The following is a 20,679-nucleotide window of genomic DNA, read 5'->3' on the forward strand; positions in this document are numbered from 1 at the left end:
CTCAGGTGCCCCTGCCGCCTGCCCCAGTGGCACAGGATCCCCGCCCAGAAGCACCAGATGAAATTACCCAGGACCACGGGGCCTAGACTTCACAGAACCACACCCACAGTTCCAGCATCTCTGGAAGGTGGACGGCAGAGAACATTGAAAATGTCTCTCAAATCAGGAGTCGGGCACAGGGAGAGTTAGCGAGCGCTCTGTGCAGAGACTCACACCAGCAAACCTCTATCTGTGTTTCAGGAGGAGAAAGGAGATCGCCCAGAAGGCTGCCGAGGAGAATGAGAGATACCGGAAGGAGATGGAACAGTGAGTGTGTGGGGTCCAGCCCGAGTGCCCATGGCTGTGTGTGCTGAGCACGTGTAGTCAGAAACAGACACACCTGTCATTCTACGACATATAGAATCACACGAAATCCACAATGCATTGACTTCATTGGCTCAAATCCACCCAATAGTTCCAATCTCCCTCCTTTCTCGTGACCATAGTTACTATTATTACACCCACACATCATATTACATGCCTCACAGCAATGGATGAGCAGAAGCCCCAGGGACAGGTGAGAATTGTCTGGCTGTCAGTTCCTTGATGCGCGTCAGTCATTTGACATACACTGGATGGTCGGATGACCAAGGAATGGAACTGTCGCCATTACAGTGTCACGTGTCCTTCTCTTTATGGGGTCCAGGTTGGGGTGTTGCTCCCTTCACTATTCTAGTATACTGGGTGAGTTTCAGGGTTCACTCTAAACACCCAAATACCCATATATTTCCAGCCTACTTTGGTAGGTTTATGGTGGTACCTCTTTACTCTTAGGGGGAGCTACCACGGATAGCCCTGGACACGTGGTAGTGGTCGTGTCTACAAGCACAAACACATTGCCAAGTCATCCCACCTCTGCATTTTTACTCAAAACAAACAGAGACAAATGTTGCTTTGCATAATAGACTCCTCACTCAGGGCAAGGCACAGCCTGAAGCTTTTGTTCCATACAAGGTAGAACAACCCTCAGTGCAGGTTCAGCCTGTTCTTAGCACTGGACCTGATCATGCTCCTGGGAGTGTGGCAAGCCACCTGCTATGCTCGAGATCCTCACCACCCATCTATAATTCTAAGCAAGCCCTTTGTCTCAGTGGAACCAGAGCGTATTGCTGAAGCTGTGTGCACACTCCGCTTTGACACTCCACTGCAGTGGTGGTCCTCTTTCATGGCTAGAGCCATGAGGCCTCCCTTCCCAAGGGGGTCCTCTGGCAGCAAGAGGTGAGCCCCTGAAGGTTCTGCCATCAATCACAGGGGGTCTCATTTCAGGATCTCGGAGGAGGAAGAGAAGTTTAAGAAGCAGTGGGAAGAAGACTGGGGTTCAAAGGAGCAGCTCGTTCTGCCTAAGACCATCACCGCAGAGGTGCACCCAGTGCCCCTTCGCAAGCCCAAGTGTATGTATGACCTGTCCGGGATGGGCCCTTCCAGGGCCTGAGGCTAAGGGTGCTAGATAGAAATACAGTTTTCCTCCACTCATCCACCTTCCCAGGTGACTATCCCAGGGCTGTCTGGGCTGCGTTTCCCTCAGGAGAGGCAGTGTGAGTGGATGAGCATCAGCTAAAGCCTCGTAGTAGGAGAGTCTGCTCTCCTTCCTTGTCTGGAGTGGGGGATCTGTCTGGTTCATGTACCAGCTCCCTCACTGTACCGAATGACATAGATGCTGCAGAGGGGACAGAGAGCTTGGTGGATGTGGAATTGGTTTATAGGATGACTACCCGAGCTTGGTGGATGTCGTGGTGTCTTCTGGCCTGGTTCTGAACTTGGGCTGGGTTGAAACCAACATCGAGAAAGAGAGAGTAGATCTCTGGTAGTGCAAGGTTGACAGGCAGCTAGGGAGGAACTGGTCAAAGTGGCCCATCACCTACTTTCCCTCCACTGTTACTCTGACAATGGAGGCAGAGGAAGGAGCATGAGACCCGCCATGTACCCACTAGAGACCGGGGATTGTGCAATGCTGGGCCTAAGCTCCCCCTGCCCTTCCCATCTCTGCTTTAGCAGTCACGTGTCACGTGTTCTTCCTCCAGCTTCAGCTCAGGCCTCCATCAGAAGCTCCCCATCCATCTGCTCTCAGCCCGCCCACCTGCTCTCAGACCGCCCACCTGCTCTCAGCCCCGCCCACCTGCTCTCAGCCCCACCCACCTGCTCTCAGCCCCACCCACCAGGAGGTGGTGGAGGAGAGCTGCTTCAAACAGTGTAGCCCATGGCCATCTCAAGTCCCTCGTTCCTGGCTGGGTCTTCACTCCCACGCCCTATCTCTTTCTAATTATATGACACGGGCAGGTCAATAACATTCTTGTGCTCAGCCTAGACTGTGGGAACCTCTGGGTGGAAATATCCCTGGACCCCAGATCCAAGGTTCCACATTGCCATGGAGGTCTAGCTAACTCACCCAACTCCAGATTCCCACCTGTGCCTTTATAGGGAAGCCCCTTTGCCAACAACAAAACAGACGTGCACGACTTCTAGATTCCTCCATTTCACTCTCCCCCTAGTGCGTTCCTTCCTGGCAGCAGGGCACAGGTCTCATCTCTCAGGGACGACAAAGCACTCTCTCATCAGCCTCCCCTACGCTAGTCTGAATTTGCCGAGGATGTAGCCTGAGACAAATTTCCAGAGAGTAATTCGTATTTTAGACAGGAGCTAGTTTCTCTTGTGAGTGAAATGGGAGCTTCAGAAGGAGAGAAATCGATTTTAATTGCTTCTCACAAAGGTAATCTGAGTGAGTGTGGTACGCTTCTAGAAACTGGGTCTCAGGGCTTCACAGACTCAGGGATTGTGGAAAATAAAAGCCCTTTCACAAGCCTAGCTATTTATTTAATGCTTTTTAATTTTCCTGAATAAGAGGACAAGAGTGTTCCTTTTACTCGGGCTAGGCTATCCTGAGGCAAAACCCAAGCTCAGTTGATGACTGAGTCCTCTACCCACCTGGGACGGCTGGGCAGCTGGCTGTCTTCACACGCAGGCATTAGCCCTTTGTCTGCTCTTTCTCCTGTTGCTGTGACCAAAACAAGTTAAGGAAGGAACAGTTTGCTTTGACTCACAGTATGAGGTGGCTGGTCACATCATGAACATAGTGAAGACACACACACACACACACACACACACACACACACACGATCCTTTTTATTCAGTCTGGTACCCAGCCCATGGAATCCTCCCACGTGAGGACAGGACTTCCCACCTCAGTTAACCTAATCTAGAACAGGCACACCCAGCCCTTTGCCATATAGGCGCTTCTAGATCTCGCCAAGTTGGCAGTATTTATAGATGACAGTATTCAGGGCTGGTCCACAAATGCAGCCAGGCCTCTGAGAAGGTCCATTCTGTTTCTCACCTGCCCCGTCTACAGAGAGCCCCAGAGGTAAAGGAAGGTTGCAGAGCCAGCAGAAACTCCCCCAGACAGCTCCTCCTTGACCTCCATTCAACCTATAGCCAACAAGCTAGCTCTGACACAGGCTTCCATGCCTGTGAGGAATGGGCTCTACCTTTTTGAGCAACCAGAGAAGAGCCTGGAACATCCTGATCTTAGGTCAAGAAGCAGCCTAAGCATGGAGACAGCATTGGCAGCTCTCCCAAACCTGGTCCCCCATGGGGCTATGACAGCTACCTCAGCCGACTAGCCATGGCTGGCCAGCCACACACAACACTGCCCAGCACTCAGAGCTAGGACATACCATTCCAGAGATGCCAAAAGACCCTTCCTTAGCTTAACGGCAGGGTGTGAGGAAGGAGAGGGAGTTTTTCATGAAGGACTCCCCCTCTTAGTTAGAAGATGAGGGACTTTAATGAGACATCATTGTCCCTTCTCCCTCAAGGACACCCTCAGTTATTACCCATCCAACAGACCCATGACTTGAAAGTTGGTGGTGCCTTTGTCTAGTAAATGTGATTGGAGCTGACAGCAAAGCAACTGAATGCCCAGCCTGAGAAAGGAGACATTATGAAATATCAAAACAGTTAACAAGCAGGCTTCTGTACTTCCTGCTGGTGTCCCAGAGAGGCCAGGAACCAGGTTGTAAATAACTGGAGTGTATAGCTGGTTTTCCACATGGTGTTGAGACTCCTGTTATCCTAACGGCACATTCCCTGTGTATGTCACCTCCCTGGGAGTCCCAGCCTTCAGCTGCTGCCCACATAGCTCAGATAACTCTCCCAGAGGATGCAGAGCCCCTAGGGGAGTGAGGAGTAAAAAGATCCATTCTCCCATGAAAAGCCCTTCTCCTCCGGAAGTAGATAATTCTCAGAGATTGCCAGTCTTCTCCCTGCACCTCCAACTTTCAACCCTATTCCCTATAAAACAGTTCTCATGCTGATGTCAGATCGGAGGACCCTACTGTTAGCCCATTTTACAGACAGAAAAGTTAAAGCTACTAAAGTTCAAAGCACTGTGTGTACACACCAGAGCAAGGAGACCTAGCACTTGAGCCCTGCTGCTGCCCCTGACCCCACAGCTTCCTCGAGACAACTAGTCACGGGTTCCCAGACACCTAGAGAGCTCTTTTCTGAAGCCCCTTGGTTCACTGGCTTGCCCTTCTTTTCCCCTGGGTAGATGATCAGGGAGTGGAGCCTGCAGACCACTTGGATGGAAGCACAAAGGAGCAGAGACAGCAGGTTGGCACCCATGCTTTGCTCCCTGGCTTGGCTGCCCTGCTTGCTCTGCCTGTCTCCTTTGGATATAGTAAAGAACCAGCTTGAAAGAGCTGGACCATGGTGGGAACCCCTGGGGTCTGTGAGGATGCTCCAGGCTTGGTCCATGCACTGAGAACTAAACTTTAGGGACAAGATTCATGGCTAGGCTGAAAACTTATCGGGCATGTGCCAATATGGGGGAACCACTGGCTCAAATATTTAAATATTACCCACTCAAGTTTCCCACCCTACTGCTCTGGCCTCTCCCATAGTACTGACTCCCTAGCCCCTTCCCTCTGAGCTGGTGTGCCTGCTCTAAGTCTGAGCTCAACAGCACAGACAGCTAAGCATGGGCTATTAACTCTAGCCTTGATGGCTCAGGTCTGGGGTGCTGCCCCACTGTGCCATTGCCCAGGCAAGGGGACTATGACTTGTTTATCTGACCTGGGCAGGGGATTTGCTTTCTGGAAGCTTATCTCCTGCTTGCTGTTACCACAACTGCCCTTCCAGAACCTTCCAGAATGACTGCCTTTCTTTGGTATTAAAAGAGGGGCTGCGGTCTGTGCTCTTAGATACTTTGACTCTTTCTGGCAGTGGTTCCAGGCAGAGGCTCAAGCTGCCTTTTGTTTGAAGCCATTTCTTAGATGTGGAAAGCAGGCATCAGCTTAGGGAGTGTGCTTTTTTTTTTTTTTTTTTCTTTCCATGGGCCTTTGTGTTTGTGCTCACTTCTGTGATTTGGAAAAGCATGTCTTTCCACAAAGACAATCTTGCTGGTTTTCTGGCATGAACTTCAGAAGCCAGTGTTCTGGGGGAGATACATTGACAGTGACCTTGACCCTGGGAATCAGGATGGTACACAAGTGGTCTCTAGTCTGCTTTGGCCTAGATCCATCACCAGGTGAGGGGAAAGTGGGCCAAAGGGCATGATCTTGCTGTTGGGTTTTACAAAGCCACACATACCTTGGGAACGCAACCCCCAACTGTTGCCTGTGGATACTGCATCTCATCGTTTGTCTTTCTGTCATTGTAGCTTTTGGGTGGTTTTACCGTTATGATGGCAAATTCCCAACCATCCGGAAGGTAGGACAGGCCTGAGCAAGGCACTGTGTGATGCTGAGTTTGATGTGAGCTGTGATCCTTTCTGTCCATTTTTTTTGCCTCAAGTTTCAAAGTTGACCTTTTGATCCCTGTCTTCTGATGACCGGCAGGGATGCCATGATAAAGGTGTCAGGAGAGGGGAAGCAAGCATTCTTAGCATGAGGCTTGCCTAAGCCCTGGGTGGCTCTGATGGCCTTGGTCGGGAGCAAGCAGCTTCAGACTTGCTATGCCAAGCAGGACCAGAGCCATCACCAGAAGCCTGGGATAGGTGGGGTAAAACAGCAGGGTGGGTGACATAAAACAGTTCATGATGACCCTGCCAGATGTAGCTTGTGTGGAATTTGGCACCCCGGTCTGGGAATGCAGCCATACTAATGCCATCTATGGCCTAGACCTATCTCTGCCCAGGGCTAGGATTATGTATCTTTCCATTCCCTAAGACCTTTAATTTTCTCTCTAAATCTCATTATACTATCTCCAGGCCCCATAAAATACTCATCTTTTGTCTTACTAAATTTCATCAGTATTTGATTATGAAAATGCCACGCTTAATATCTGTCCTGCATGTTAGACATTCAAGATGGCTTGGTATTTAGAAATCAGGCTGCCGGCATAAATCTGAGTGAACTCATTGACCCAGCTCAGCTCTTTCTAGCAAGGGCCCTGGGAAGCAGGGCTGTGGCAGCAGCATGAGCTTGCGATACTGCCCACCACATGCGCCTTACATAGTAGCAGCGGGATTCCTGACACACATGTGCCTGGGATCGCAGAATTCCACAGCAGTGAGCAGGCTTAGGCTACAGCTCCCGAAGGACCCCTTTTTACCCTGTTTTGATCTCAGAGAGTGTGTGGTCTCCTAGGACTGTGGCCTCTGTGTCACAAGCTAATTCCATGGCTTGAAGTCATGTCCAACCTTTTGACATTGTGACATGGCACTGACATCTACAAAGTTCCCATACAATTGAGTTACAACGCCTTTCAAAAATAATATATTGTTTTAAGTAAGTTTATGGGTTTTGTATTGGGATATGTTTGTAGCTATCCTAGCTTCAGGCTAGAGGCTGGACTCTGAGGGGGAATCTCATGGAGATAGACTGCCAGTTCTTCCCATTATAGTCTCTATTAGACCTTGGCTAAAGAAAACAACATATTCCATACACCAGTGCTTGGACATGTGATATATATATATATATATGTATGTATATATATATATATCTCACATGTGTATGCACACACACACACACACACACACAGAGAGAGAGAGAGAGAGAGAGAGAGAGAGAGAGAGAGAGAGAGAGAGAGAGAGAGAGAGAGAGATTTTACTGGAAAATAATTAGTACAAATGGATAGGGCATGTTTTTTCCAGACATAAATAACTATGGAAATGCAAATGAGCTGGAATGCTCTACACACACAAACCCCATTCCTTGGAAGTTGCTCTTAGTGATGGGGTCAGGCTAAAGTCCTCGTTATTGGTTTCATTGTCACGATGGAAACAGCAGGTATTTTGGTTTCCGCTCTCACTTCCCAAGGAGAACAGTTGTTGGTCGGTCGATAGAATTTCTCCTCTCAGCCTCGATGGAAACCTATGAATATAACTGACGATCAATAAGACAACACAAGCTCATCCCTCACACCAGATCCGGAAACCCATCATCACCCTGCCCAGAGCCGCTGAACATGGCGTGTTTCTTGGTAGCTGGAGCTAAGGAATACAAAGGTGTATCCACAGCCGTGGGCATCAGTAGTCAAACCCTTTACATGAAAGGAGAGATGTCATGCCTCCTAGCCCTGTCCTGGAAATGAGTGTTCTCAGTTCAATGCCACCAATTCATGTTTATGGAGGACTCATAATTAGTGAGCTGAGGCTGAGGAGATGGCTCAGTGAGTAAAGCACTTGCCTCCCAAGTGTAAGGACCTGAGTTCAGATCCCAGAATCCACATAAAAACTTGTGCATGGTAGCATGCTTAGCCAGATGTACAGGAACTCTTAGGCTGGCAGGGAAGGCAGATTCACGGGCCGCTAAGTTGTCTGTAGAGGGGGTACAGTTGCTCACGGGCAGTGCTCTGTGGAGGTTTGCCCATCTCCATCTGTCAACAGATACCCTTTACTGAGGGTGACGCAGGATCTGTCACTGCCCTTCTCAGGAGCTCACTCTGGCTGTGAAATCTAGACATCATTGTAGGTTTGGTTTCGTTTTCTAATCAATAGAATGGCCATTCTTATCTCGGTGACCCCTGAGGGCGCCATGACCTTATTTAAGCTGGTGGCCACTGAGCAGACCCTTTCTGGTTCCTCTTGAGGACTGGCATCTGAACCTACAGCATGGTGTGAGCATTTGACTCTGAGCTGAGCTAGGGGCCTGGTGAGCAGTGTAGGCCATGAACTGAGCAGAATTGAAGGAAGGAGAATCTCCTCTTTGAGATGTTGTGGGCCACTCTAGACATGGGTGCCAGAAACCAGCATTTCCAAAGCATATTAGCCATTATTGGAGATAAGGTTGTCTTCAGTTGAGTCAAGATGAGTGCATCAAAGGTCTGTAGACACTTACTACCCTAGGTTGACATGAAAGGTTTGCATCCATTGCTGGGAAGTTCAGGTCCTCACTCCGGGCCTTGGACTCTAAGCTGATTCAGAGCAGCAAAGCAGGAAACCTTGGTAGGTAGAGATGCAATTATTCCGGAACTCACCCTGAGTGTTGACTTTCTCTGCATACTCTTCTGAGTGCTGGCTCTGTGCTCCCTGCTGTGTGATGGGAGTGATCTCCCATCTGCTGTGTCCCTTTCTCCCCTGCTTATCTGAGCTCAGTAGCAACCTGAGACCTGGAGGATGCAGGTCTGAGCCTGCATCACTTCCTAGATGTCTGACTTTGTGGAAGGGACTTCACCTGTCTAAGCTTTGACTTTAGCCTGACCCTGCATCTCCCAGTCCCAGAGTCTTCAGATAAACCCCCAGTTTAGAGGGAACCCTGGCTCTGGACTCTCTAAGTGATGACGTGTAGAGCATCCAGTATGCTTGGCTTAAAACCCCACGTATAGACCATGACAGATGACCTCTGCACATCAGGTTAACCAGCTCACTCAGACTTTCTGGAACCTCCCAGGATGCATCTCTGGCATCTGAACAGGAACCATTCCCCCACCCCTTGCTGCCAGGGAAGGCAAGCACCCAGGTCCTAGGAAGTAAATGCAATGCCTTTTGCTAGAAAGAACTCCAAAGCCCTTTCATGGTGTTTCATGGGCACTAACTGGAAACCTGGATCAGCTATTTCTCCCACTTTAGAGATGTGGGGAGTCCAGGCCTAGCTGGGTTACAGAACTTAGCCAAAAGGTCACACAGCTAGTCAGTGAGCCAGTCAGCCAGTTCTGGCGGATGAGGGAGTATGTCTCCCGCTCTCCAATGGGCATCCATGGCCTGCCTGACCTCAGCCTGAGTCTGACGCCCACTGTGGTAGGACAGAGCTGGGAGTGGGGCTCACTGCGGCTGGCAGCCTTGTCTTGTCAGAACTGCATGCCCTGTTTGCTGTCCTGTGTTAGTCCTAATGCCACCTAAACAGTGACCCTCTTACCACATGCACAATGCTCATTCTGCTCAGAAAGCAAAGGAGAAGAAGAAAGCCAAGTACGATAGCCTGCAGGACCTGAGGAAGAACAAGAAGGAACTCGAGTTTGAACAAAAGCTCTACAAAGAGAAGGAAGAGATGCTGGAGAAGGAGAAGCAGCTGAAGATCAATCGGCTGGCCCAGGAGGTGTGTGCACTGTCCCGGGACACAGCTCACTCCCCCAGCATACCTCCAAGGGCCAGATGGAGTCCAGAGAGTGAGGCTGCCCCCCGCCCCAGGATCATCTAAGGCCAACTCTAGCTTAAGTGCATGTTTGAGACTAACACTAGTCTCCTGGTTTAGGGGCTGGGTCTGAGGCTAGCCTCCCTGCCCTGACTGGGTCTCAGGTTAGTCACTGATATATGTATGAATCTGCCCCCTTTACTCTATCCTACTAAGGTATAACTCTATGGCAAGGCCCTTCCATCCTAGGTATGGCAGTGGAGCTGGTCTTCTGGCTCACAGTCTATCTGAGGTTTACCCCTCTGCCTCTCTTGAAAGTTTGTTTGGCCTTCCAGTCGCCTGCCCCATTCAGGGTGCTCTCGCTACCAAGTCTCACCAAGCTGGCTTGGCTCTTGGTGTATATGGTCTAACCTTTCAGTGTAGATGTCAAGTCTGAAACTATCTCCAGTAGATCAGGCTTAGAGTCTGAGGCTTCTCCCATTAACACAGTGTGTCCGAGGCTGGACCTCTATAACCTGGAGATATATCTAAGACTAACCATGTCAATAGTGACCTCCCAGCACCAGCAGTTTCTGTGTCTTGGGTGAGATTGTTGGCCTGAACTTCCTGCCTGCAGGCAATATCCTTTCTGCTTCTCTGTGATGCTCCTATGACTCACAGTGCCAGGTTGATTAGATTATAAAACCAGAGAAGCCCTGGGAAATGCAAAGCCTATTAGGTCTGGCATCGTGAATAGATTAACTTCAAAATGAAGAATAAGGTTGAACTTGCATTTCTAAGGACAGGACAGCCTTGTGGGGAAATAAGAGCAAAGTTAAACCCATGGGTGTGGGGGGGGGGGCTGAAGAGGCTAGGGAAGAACCCCAAGAGACTCAGGGTGATGCAAATCCTGGGGGCCAGCATTGCCAGGCAATGTGTGAACCCTGCAGGTTTTCTGGTCATGCCGACACTCCAGCCTCTACCTTCTACTTTCTGATCCAAGGTCCAGGTGGAAGAAGCCTGGTTCTTTTTCTGTGTGTTGTCACACCAACCAGTATTTGGTAGGGGAGGGGCTAAAGCAGTGCCTCTGTGTGTGGCTGCCCTTGTGACTCAGTGTGCCCCTTTGTTGCCTCCTTTTGACATGGGTCCTGGGTCCCAGGTGTCTGAGACTGAGCGGGAAGACCTTGAGGAATCGGAAAAGACCCAGTATTGGGTGGAGAGGCTCTGTCAGACGCGCCTCGAGCAGATTTCCTCTGCTGAGAATGAGATTCCTGAGGTAACAGAAATGTCTCTTCACGTGGACCCTCCTGACAGTCACCTTCAGAACAATCCTTTCTGGGGACAGTGGGAGGCATGGTGGCCATTGGTGATCATCACCAGCCACACTGGTGGACATTTCACTGGCTACAGCCCAGCCCTAACAGCTGCTGTCACCTCCTGTCATGAGGAAGGGAGATGAGTCTGTCTGGATGACTACAAGTCCCTTCTGTACCGAGACAGTCCCCACTGGGCTTGTTGTGCCCTGCTGTAGTTACCAAGAGTCCCCTAACATCTCAAACGTGTCCTACTTCAGAGGGTAAATGGCTATAGCTCAAACCTCTCTTGTGTTTAGACTACTCCCTCACAGACCTACTGGCTAAGCTGGGCAGCTGGGTGGCAGTGCCCACGGTTCTGGTTTGAGTGATGGGGATCCAGCAGCAAGAGAAAAAGAGCAGAATATTTCTGTTGCTTTGCTGTGGAGTTTATAATGACAGAACTTCTTCACCCCCAGATGACCACAGGGCCCCCACCTCCCCCACCTTCTGTGTCTCCTCTGGCCCCACCCTTGAGACGATTCGCTGGTGGGATCCACCTCCACACCACTGACCTGGATGACATCCCTCTGGACATGTTCTACTACCCCCCCAAGACTCCCTCAGCACTGCCCGTGATGCCCCACCCTCCACCCGTCAACCCACATTCCAAGGTTCCCGCGCCCCCTGTGCTTCCCTCATCAGGTCACATGAGCAGCTCATCCTCACCATGGGTGCAACGCACTCCACCCCCAATCCCCATTCCTCCCCCTCCATCCATTCCCACCCAAGACCTCACTCCTACCCGCCCATTGCCCTCAGCACTAGAAGAGGCCCTGGGCAACCACCCCTTCCGCACTGGGGACCCAGGCCATCCAGCAGATGACTGGGAGGCAAACACCCACAGTGGGAAGCCCTCCAGCTCCCCCACCACTGAGCGGAGCTTCCCACCCGCCCCAAAGGTACCATTTTATTCTGCATGTTGTGCTTGCAAAGGAAGTGGGGTGTGGGTGGATGCTGTTTCCCATGCCCTCTGCTGCCCCGGTGAGTGGAGATGGGAGGAGACAGCATCTTGCCCTGTTTCCCAGGTGTCATGTGCTGTCCTGCATGCGTGTGCCTTCTACTGATTTTGAAGTCCTGTGTTTACATGGTGAATTGCTGTGGCCATGAAATGAGCAACAGTGAGTCTGTCAGGTCCGTGTCAGCAGCCTCTGATGATGTTAGCCCCTGAGCTAGTGAATGCTGGTGGCCTGCAGGGTAGTGCTCTCTGGTTGTGTGGAATAGCCAGCTGTGTCTTCATAGGGACCAAGAAGTCCTCATGTGTAGGAAGTGAGCCCCTGGTTCAACTGGAGAAGGGGTGCGTGGGGGAAAGCTGGGGCGTACCTAGCTCTGAAAATAAAGGGTAGTCTTAGGACACTCCAGCGCCTTTCCCACAACACGAGCTGGCAGCACCGGCCTGGTGTGTAATCGTCAGACACGTCTGGCCGGGACCCAAGTTAGAAACCCTGAAGATGAGAGACTTCTTAGAAGTTCTCAACTATTAAAAGACAAGAAATGTTTTTCTTGGATGTTGACAGATTGAGCGGCGGTATTTTCAGAAAGATCTATTTCCCATCAATTGATCTTTATTCAAAGACTGCTTTGGAAGAGTCGGTCCCTGGGCACCATGTGAGACTTTTGAGCCTAGTAGACAGTGGTCAGGTCCGACTCAACTGAGGAGGCTCCAGTCCACTGGGGGTGAAGGGCTGCAGGGGTGAGGGCTGCAGGGAGAGGGGCTGAGGATGAGGGGCTGCACAGTGTTGGCAGCACCTCCCCAGTGGCTTTCATCGGCCTCCCACTCAGTATCCCAAAGGGAGCGTGTATTTAGTAGATTAGATCACTCAAGGGCATCAAGGAGATGCCAGGTGCCTGCTGCTGACTGGCTGACAGTCACGGCTGGAGGATCACAGGTGGACTGGAATACTATGGACCTCTAGTGTGGGGCCTTGATTCCTAGACCTCAGATAGGGAGAGAGATGTCTCCTCACTCTGGGAACATCTCCCCAGAGCTCAACCAGACATCAGGTTTAAGAGACTGTGTTAGCCTGGCACGGAGGGACCCATCCTTCTCTGTAAGTGACCCCAGAAGATATGCAGTAGCTTTTCCCTAACAAATCTGATTCAGAGATCTGAGGCCAGGCTCAGGCCTTGCAGCTCTTGGTAGATGGAGCAGAGCTGAAGAAGATTCCAAGCAGCAACTTTCCAGGGATTTAACTTTTGAAGGGAGAGCATCTATATATATATGGGTCTTCTCTACGCTAGCACAGCCTACATGCTCCAGCTGAGGATACCTCTGCCTTGCTGGGACTTAGAGCTGAACCTTGAGGGGTACAGTACATGAGGGGCAGAGGAAGGGCTCCAGAGCAGCAAGAAACCTAGTGATGGCAGGGGAGACAGTAACAAGTCAGACCTTGGCTTATGGATCATATTCTGCTGTTCCCTGGCTAAATGACTTCGGGTACCTGATACTCCATCTCTGTGAGCCTGGACACCCTGGTCTCACTGCATAGGAACGCAATGGTACCTATCTACTGTGAGAACCAGACAAGTTAATGCATGAAGGGGGAGGTGGGTGGCATATAGTCTGTAATCCCAGCACTCCGAAGTCTGAGGCAGGAGGATCACAGAATGTGAGTACAACCTGATCTACACAATAATTTCAGAACAGTCTGGGCTACAGAGTAAGACACCAAAACAAAACAAATCCCCCACAAATAATCATAAAAATAAATAGGGTCTCATGTTGCCTAGGCTGGCCTTGAACTCATTATGTAGCCAAAGATGGCCTTACGCCTCTGCTATGCCTGCTTCCACCTCCCAAGTGCTGGACTTACAGGCACATGCCACCTGCCTGTGTTATGTGGCACTGAATATATTGACCCTAGGCTCTTGTGGGTGCCATGAAGCCACTCTACCAACTGAGCTACAGCTCCACCCTGAGCGAATGCATTCTGAGTTAAGACTTAAAAGAGTTGCAGGTGCATGCGCAGTGCTCATTAGATAATAATGGCTGCTAGTCAGGGTCCCTAGACCAAGTAAATTAGAATAAAGTAAATTAGAACAAAACTATGAATGGGGGGGGGGAGGAAGGGATCATCTTAGCAAATACTGAGTCAAGACTCGAGACAGGCTCCACTCTCTCTAACTCTGCAAGGAATGAAGAAAGCCACAGTTCGCTCCTGTTCGGAGTAAAGAAACATTAAAGTCCCCACATAAAGTCCCTTAAAGGACTGGACCACCATGAATATCTCAAAACACCCGGACTGTCCTTGACTCAAAGCTATCTCATTATGCTGGCCTCCATCCCGTCCATCCTGCCTAGTCCTCTGCCTGTGTGCCCCTTGTAAGTTCTCAATGTGTACAGCAGGAAATGTAGGTAACATGTCTGCATAGCTAGCCTTAGGTAATAGAATCAGGTACTGTGAGCCTGCCACCCAGCTCCTGCCCAAGGAAGGTTCCAGAACCATATCTGCCAGGCACTGCATGCCATGCCAAGTATGCTGTTGAGTTGTTTGTTTATTCAGTCAATACTTACCATATGCCAGACACTCTGCTGGGCACTGGGACCTAACATTAGACAGACAGCCATAGTCTTTATCCAAGACAGTCTAGTGGGAGTGTCTAGTCTGAAGGTGGGGGACCCACAGATATCTGGGATAAGTGTGAGCCAGCCTGATTCACCAGCCTTAAAATAACTCCTGTAGACATTTTGTCCAAGCCCATAGCCTCCACGAGGCCTTGGCTTGTCCAAACCTGTCATGGTCCACCAGGAACTCACCTTGGTCTACAGACCAGCTGTGAATGAAGTCTGAGGTCCTGGGGAGGAGAAATGTCAGGACTGGACTGGCTAAGTGGAGGAGCAATGGCTTCGGGGCAGTAGAACCTGATGTCTTAGAGCCTGATGTTGGGCAGTCTGAGGAGTCTGGGACAGAGACAGTGGGAAGATAGAGAATCTCATGAAGGGTGTTAGGAGGCAGGACGATAGTGTTGACAGTCTCTAGGGACCAGTCAAAGGGTTTGGGGACAGGGCTGTGCCCTGATGAAAGATGTTTTAGCAGGAAATCAAGTGTTAGAGTGAAGATGACCTGAGGGATTCTGGATACTGTGCCCACACACTGGGAACCAGAGTTGCCTTGTGTCACACTACAGGGCCTTGAATATATCCAGGGGAAATGGCCCTTTAAGGAAGGGGATATTGGGTGGTCAATGTGAGGGAGCCTTGAAAGTGTGTCCTCTGACTCAACTGGTTGATTCCCTAGAGCCACTCAGCCACACTGAGGCCGTAGAGTTCTCTTTAGGTGACGAGCCTACCCCAGGCCTCCTCTGTCTGAGCAGATGAATCGGGCTGGCTCATGTGCATGGGAGTGACTTGCATGTTTGTAAACATACCATGGCTATCCCTGGCCACATCCCCTATGACGCCACATGGGTCTCTCCTAAACTAACCCCCGTAGACATTCTGCCCAAGCCCACAGCCTCCACGAGGCCCTGGCGTGTCCACCATCTCCAAACCCGTCATGGTCCACCAGGAACACAACTTCGTCTACAGGCCTGCTGTGAAGTCCGAGGTCCTGGTAAGCCCCTTGGGTCCCTCCCGGGTGCTTCTAGAGCAGCAGTCCAGGGTCATGTCACCTGGTTTCTGACACCTCTGGAAGGGAAGTGAGATGTGACACAGTCAAATCCTGAGTCATCTTGTCACCTTCTTATTGGTCAAGGGATGAATCCACACTATTTGCAGTGGGTATGGACCCGTACAATTCTAGTTCTTTCGTTGACCACACACAGCCTGAAGCTCCGTCTAAAGATGGCAGTGTTGAGCCTGGGGAGGTGGCTGAGCTGGTGCAGTGGTCACTGTGTGAGCATGGGCACTTGAGTTCAGCCCCAGGATTCACATTAAAAAAAAAAAAAAAAAAGTTGAGCTTGATGATGTAATCCCTGTTCAGAGGAAGCAGGCAGGTCCTTGGGGCTCACTCGCTGGCCAGCCTAGCCTACTCTGTGAGTTCCGGGTCACCGAGAGAGCCGGTGGCACCTGAAGAATGATGCCTGTGGTTGCCTTTAGCCTTTATGTCCATGCACACACCTCATTTCACTTCTCAGCTATCACTAGAACCAGCTGCTGGGGAATGGAAAGGTCTGCTCACTCCAGTCCCCACAGTGAAGGAAGCTGGGGCTCACAGGCACCCCACAGGGTTCCGATCTCTGACTGGCCTCACACTGTGGAAGCACAGTCATGGCAGAACTTATGTTCCCTTCCAAGAAACCCTACCCAAATGTCAGAGCAGGGCACTCCGGTGCTTATTTTGAGCGTTAGCTGCTGTCCCGTCAGCTCCCCCAAACGGCAAAGGTCATGCCCTGGGCCAGCCTGCTGAGTTCATGGTACTTGTGCTCTCTGGTTCATGGTACATGGTGTCAGTGCAGCTTCATAGCAACTGCAAGGTGGGAGGCCTAGAGTGGTCCCCGAACATCAGCCTATCTGGGGAGGGACACAGTAGCCTCAGGCTGGCAGCGCCAGAACCTGGCGCCAGGGGGCAGACGATACCTATTTTTAACATCCGGTGGGGAACTGTCTTTTTATTCCTGGCAGCCGCAGGAGATGCTGAAGAGGATGGTGGTATATCAGACAGCATTCAGACAAGTAAAATGAGACCCGTGTGTCTGGTAGTTGTGTATAGCTGATCCTGCCCCACCCGTCTCACTCTGTGTCTGACTCCTCCTCCTTCACTCTAGGTCTTGGCAGTTTCAAGGTAGCCCAAGTACCATCTGCAGGGAAGCCTCAGGCCTGCTCTGTGTCCCCCTCACCCCCAGCAAAAGGGGACCCAGGGCTTTTCAGAGCTTAAACACGGATGGAGAAAGCCATCAGCAGGATTCCCCACCCCTACCCTCTGGTGGCCCAAGGAGGAAGAAGATCAGAGGGCTAAGATTATTAGCTAGGCTAAGATTATTAGCCCTGACTCCATCCTTGGAGAGAAGGAGGAGAGGGGCTGGATACTGCCTTGCTTCTTAGGCTATACTTGCTCCAAGCAGACCACAGCCTTTCTTAGCCTCAGGAGATGGTGGCAGCTTGGCTTCTCCACCTTTCTGGGCTTCGCTGGGATCTGGGAGTCCCTGCTGGCATCTGAATTAGGTTAGGTAGGGTAGAGTTAGCTTCCATCCAGAGCTAACTATTGGATTGACAGTTTCATCCCCATTGAAAGAGGCCCCCCAAATCAAAGGCAATCTGGCTAGCAGGCTCTCCAATGCCCCCACTCACAAGCCTGGATAGGCAGGAAATAGTGTGGGTAGGAGGCATAGGTGGAGTGTCTGTAAAAGAGGCCGCTGACAGCCCAGGACCCGAGATGGTCAGAAGACCTTAGAAGGTGTGCCGGGCAAGCCCCATTTCTAAATTCATCAAGGGTCTTAAGTTCAACAGGGTGGGGGGCTCTATTGTCTTCCCCGTGCCACAGAAGTGAGGCAGTCACAGGAGCCATGGAGCACCCCTGCTGTGTCAGACCCTGGATTTAGATCTAGGACACTGGTTCTGCTATCTGCTCGCGAGCATTACATTACCTGCCTCTCAAAGCACAGCCCTTGCCCAATAGACCCTGAAGGACCCAAAGCTGAAGACACCAACACCTCTCAAAAGCAAAAGGACACCAGCACAGGGATTATAAGGCTTCAAGAATCCAGTTAAACCCTTGGCCTCCTCCTCTGACTCATGACCTTAGGCATTAATGTCACCTCTCTGGCTTTAGTTTCTCCATTTGCGAAACAGAGGGTATGGCTCTCTTAAGGCAAACCAGCTGTAATGTTTCAGAAGTCTCAGATTTTTCACAAGTCTCAGATTTTGCCACCCAGCCATCCCCGAGAATAGTATTCAGGGCCTGACAAAGGGGAGTGTGGCCTACATGACCCAGTATTCCAAAAAGAACACCAGGGATAGATAGGCCTCTCTTAGTGACAAGGACATAGGTCCCAGATTCTGCCTAGTAACCTCTCTGGTGCTTAGATGTGCTGTGTCCCTCGTTCTGTGTGCTGATTGACAAGCACAGACCGACCGCTAGACAGATCCAAGGCCTCATGGGGGTTCAGCCTGGAAGATAAAAGCCTAGGGAGAAAGGGTGCAAGCAGAAATCCAGGGGCCCAACTGCTGCCCTCATTCTTGCTCCCAGTGTCTCATAGCTGCAATCTGGGCAGGGGCAGGATCTCTGGCCCACTCACAATGCTGCCTGCAGTCCTCAGAGGAGACTTGGTGCAGCCTAGGGAACTGTGTGGCCATTTTTCCAGTGGGGACTGACTGTGGTTTAATTCAGGATTAGCACCCTGGCTTCTGAGGCCTGTGGGTACCCTAGTTTGGCTCACTGTGTATGTGACCCCTGGACCAATTGCCCTGGATTCGCCCCGCTTCTTCTTACCATGATGTTTCCAAGACCTGGCTCACTTCACCCCAGCAACCCCACCGAGCACGGGCCCCAGAGCTGTATGTCCTTTCCATCTCCCTTGGAGAAGGAGGCTTTGTAACTCCTAGATCAGTCCGACTCCTACTCCTACTCTTACCCCACCCCCTTCTTCCCTTGGTACAGACTGACACTTGCCTTCCTCAGTACTTTGTGGCTGTGTTCTCCAGGCCAAGAAGCCCCTTAGACAGGCCTGCTCCCCTCCATGAGGTCAGAGTACTGAGTGGAAAGCCATGGATTCACTCTTTTGGCCTGGTCACAGCCTCCAGTGGCGATGTAGAAGGCCAGCTTGGGCCAGCAGAACGAGACTTCTTGTGAGACATGGGCCAGCCACCTAGGCATCCAGACCCCTGTGGTATCCCTGGAGCCACAGTGGCCACCACCAGCTGAACAAAGCAGGGACAGGGACAGGCTCCTCTAAGTACTTCCTGTGGCTTCTTGCTTGCCCCACCCCTTTACTCCATCGCTATGGCTGCCAAGCTCCTCCCTCTGCCCCTATCCCAACCACAGCTACTCTCTACCCCTTGCTCACCTCTGGCCCCTGGAATCTGGCTCGCTTGCCCTCTGCCCTGCCTGCGTGAGCTTATATGCAGTGTTCCTCCATCGCCCGCGTCTCACCATCCTAAGGCCCTTTCTTTGCCTCCAGGATTTTCGAAAATACGAAGAAGGCTTTGACCCCTACTCCATGGTAAGAGGGAACTCTCCAGCTCAGGCGGGGTGGGGCAATGAGAACCATGGTGTGTGTTCTGTGTGTGTGTGTGTGTTGCCTGTGTGCAATGGGTCCATCATCGAGGCCACACATGCTCTCACCCTTCAGCTCACAGTTGTTCCCATTTTGGTTTTCTGTTTCTAGTTCTCGCCTGAGCAGATCGCAGGGAAGGATGTCCGGCTTCTGCGAATCAAGAAGGTACCTGGACACGGGGCAGAGGCTGGTCACCAATTCTCTCTGCTCTGCCGTCTTGGTTCCCTGATTAGTCTACTCCTAGGAGACCTAGCAGGTTCCTGCTCCTCTCCTGGATCCCCTGGGGATGCTGCTCCTTGTAGGGGGTAGTCAACCCAGATCTTCTTTCTCCCATGGCTCTCTCATGGCCTCTGTACTGCATGGTCTTGTGCCTTCTCCACCCTATAGCTCTGTCAGACTTCCTGGTGCTCTGCAGGCTGCTGTCCATGTGGCTGCCTGAAACCTGCTTTCCTCCACCCAGGAGGGGTCTTTAGACTTGGCCCTGGAGGGCGGAGTGGACTCCCCCGTGGGGAAGGTGGTCGTCTCTGCTGTTTATGAAGGGGGAGCTGCGGAGAGGCATGGTGAGTATGGATGGGCTTTGCCTGTTTCGGGGATGGTGTGGTGGCTATACCAGATGCCCCAGGAGAGCAGACATCCATCCACTTGGCTTCAGATGGTCTCATAGTTGTTCAAGGATGTCAGGTCCATCCAGCAAACCATCAAGCTAGTTTCAGCCATTATCTGAGGCTGTGCCATGGTGCCAGGACCTGAGGTGGCATACCCAGATGCCACCCTGCCCTCTAGGGACTCCCAGGTTAGTGGCAAAAATGGGCCTAGAGCCTTATCATAGGACTCTCAGCCAAGGATTGATGGGGAATGCTGGTGGAACCAAAGCCATGAGGACCCAGGAAGGGGGAAGGGTATGGGATACAGTGAAGCCTACAAAGCTGACTGGTGCAGCCTGGGAAGGGAAGGAGGACTTCCCGGGAGAGGAAACATGCAGAGAGCAGGCAAGAAGCATCCTCACAGAGCGGGTGGTCTGTGGGATGAGTCACAGATCAGGCTTTAGTCTGTGGACCTGGCCACAACTCTGGGACTAGGGATATCACAGTATTCTAGAATCCCTAGTAATCAGTATGGTATATACCATAGTGGTTCTCATTCTACAGCTTAGAGAAAGGATCCCCAGCCAGTACCAGATGCCAGGCAGGACTTGAATCCAGGCAAATCGGTCATTTAGTTTAGTGCCCAGTATAGGTAGCACCTCTAGGTGCTTCCTCAGCCTGGCCCCTCTCACAGGGCCATCCCTTCCCCCATACACGCTGCCCCTCCCCCATGCTGGGGCTGGGGATGTGGCTCAGCTGGCACAGTGCTTACCTAGCGGGCATGAAGCCCTGAGCTGCAGCCTGAGCATTGTATAAAGCAGGATCCGTGACCTGTGTCTGTAGTCCCAGCACATGGGAACTGGAAGCACGAGGAGTAGACGTTCAAGGCAACACGGTGAGTTTGAGGCCAACCTGAGCTACACGAGACCCTGCTTCAAACATAAATGGAAACCCAGAACTCACCATTTACTGGGTCAGGATCCGGGCTGTCTCTTGCTTCATGCTGTCAGCTCACTCACCTGACAGCCTTTGAAACCCTGAGTCTGGAACTCCACTGTTACT

General features: G+C 51.4%; 1 protein-coding gene across 3 annotated transcripts in view; it reads left to right on the forward strand.

Moving 5' to 3' along the window:
* Ush1c (USH1 protein network component harmonin) overlaps positions 1-20,679 on the forward strand; it is a 44,917-nt gene that overhangs the window by 19,678 nt on the left and 4,560 nt on the right. For 2 of the 3 annotated variants that reach the window (XM_021166991.2, XM_029479940.2), the window contains exons 13-23: positions 241-306; positions 1,306-1,430; positions 5,696-5,745; positions 9,360-9,512; positions 10,687-10,803; positions 11,299-11,781; positions 15,313-15,432; positions 16,443-16,493; positions 18,938-18,979; positions 19,145-19,198; positions 19,494-19,593. In XM_021166991.2, coding sequence (XP_021022650.1) covers positions 241-306; positions 1,306-1,430; positions 5,696-5,745; positions 9,360-9,512; positions 10,687-10,803; positions 11,299-11,781; positions 15,313-15,432; positions 16,443-16,493; positions 18,938-18,979; positions 19,145-19,198; positions 19,494-19,593 — 1,361 coding nt within the window. Of the gene's footprint in view, positions 1-240; positions 307-1,305; positions 1,431-4,585; positions 4,648-5,695; positions 5,746-9,359; positions 9,513-10,686; positions 10,804-11,298; positions 11,782-15,312; positions 15,433-16,442; positions 16,494-18,937; positions 18,980-19,144; positions 19,199-19,493; positions 19,594-20,679 lie in introns of all 3 variants that reach the window. The other variant, XM_029479939.2, reaches the window with a different exon arrangement.

This window comes from Mus caroli, unplaced genomic scaffold (assembly GCF_978045245.1).
Source record: "Mus caroli unplaced genomic scaffold, Mus_caroli_1 scaffold_8, whole genome shotgun sequence".
Taxonomy (NCBI): Eukaryota; Metazoa; Chordata; class Mammalia; order Rodentia; family Muridae; genus Mus; species Mus caroli.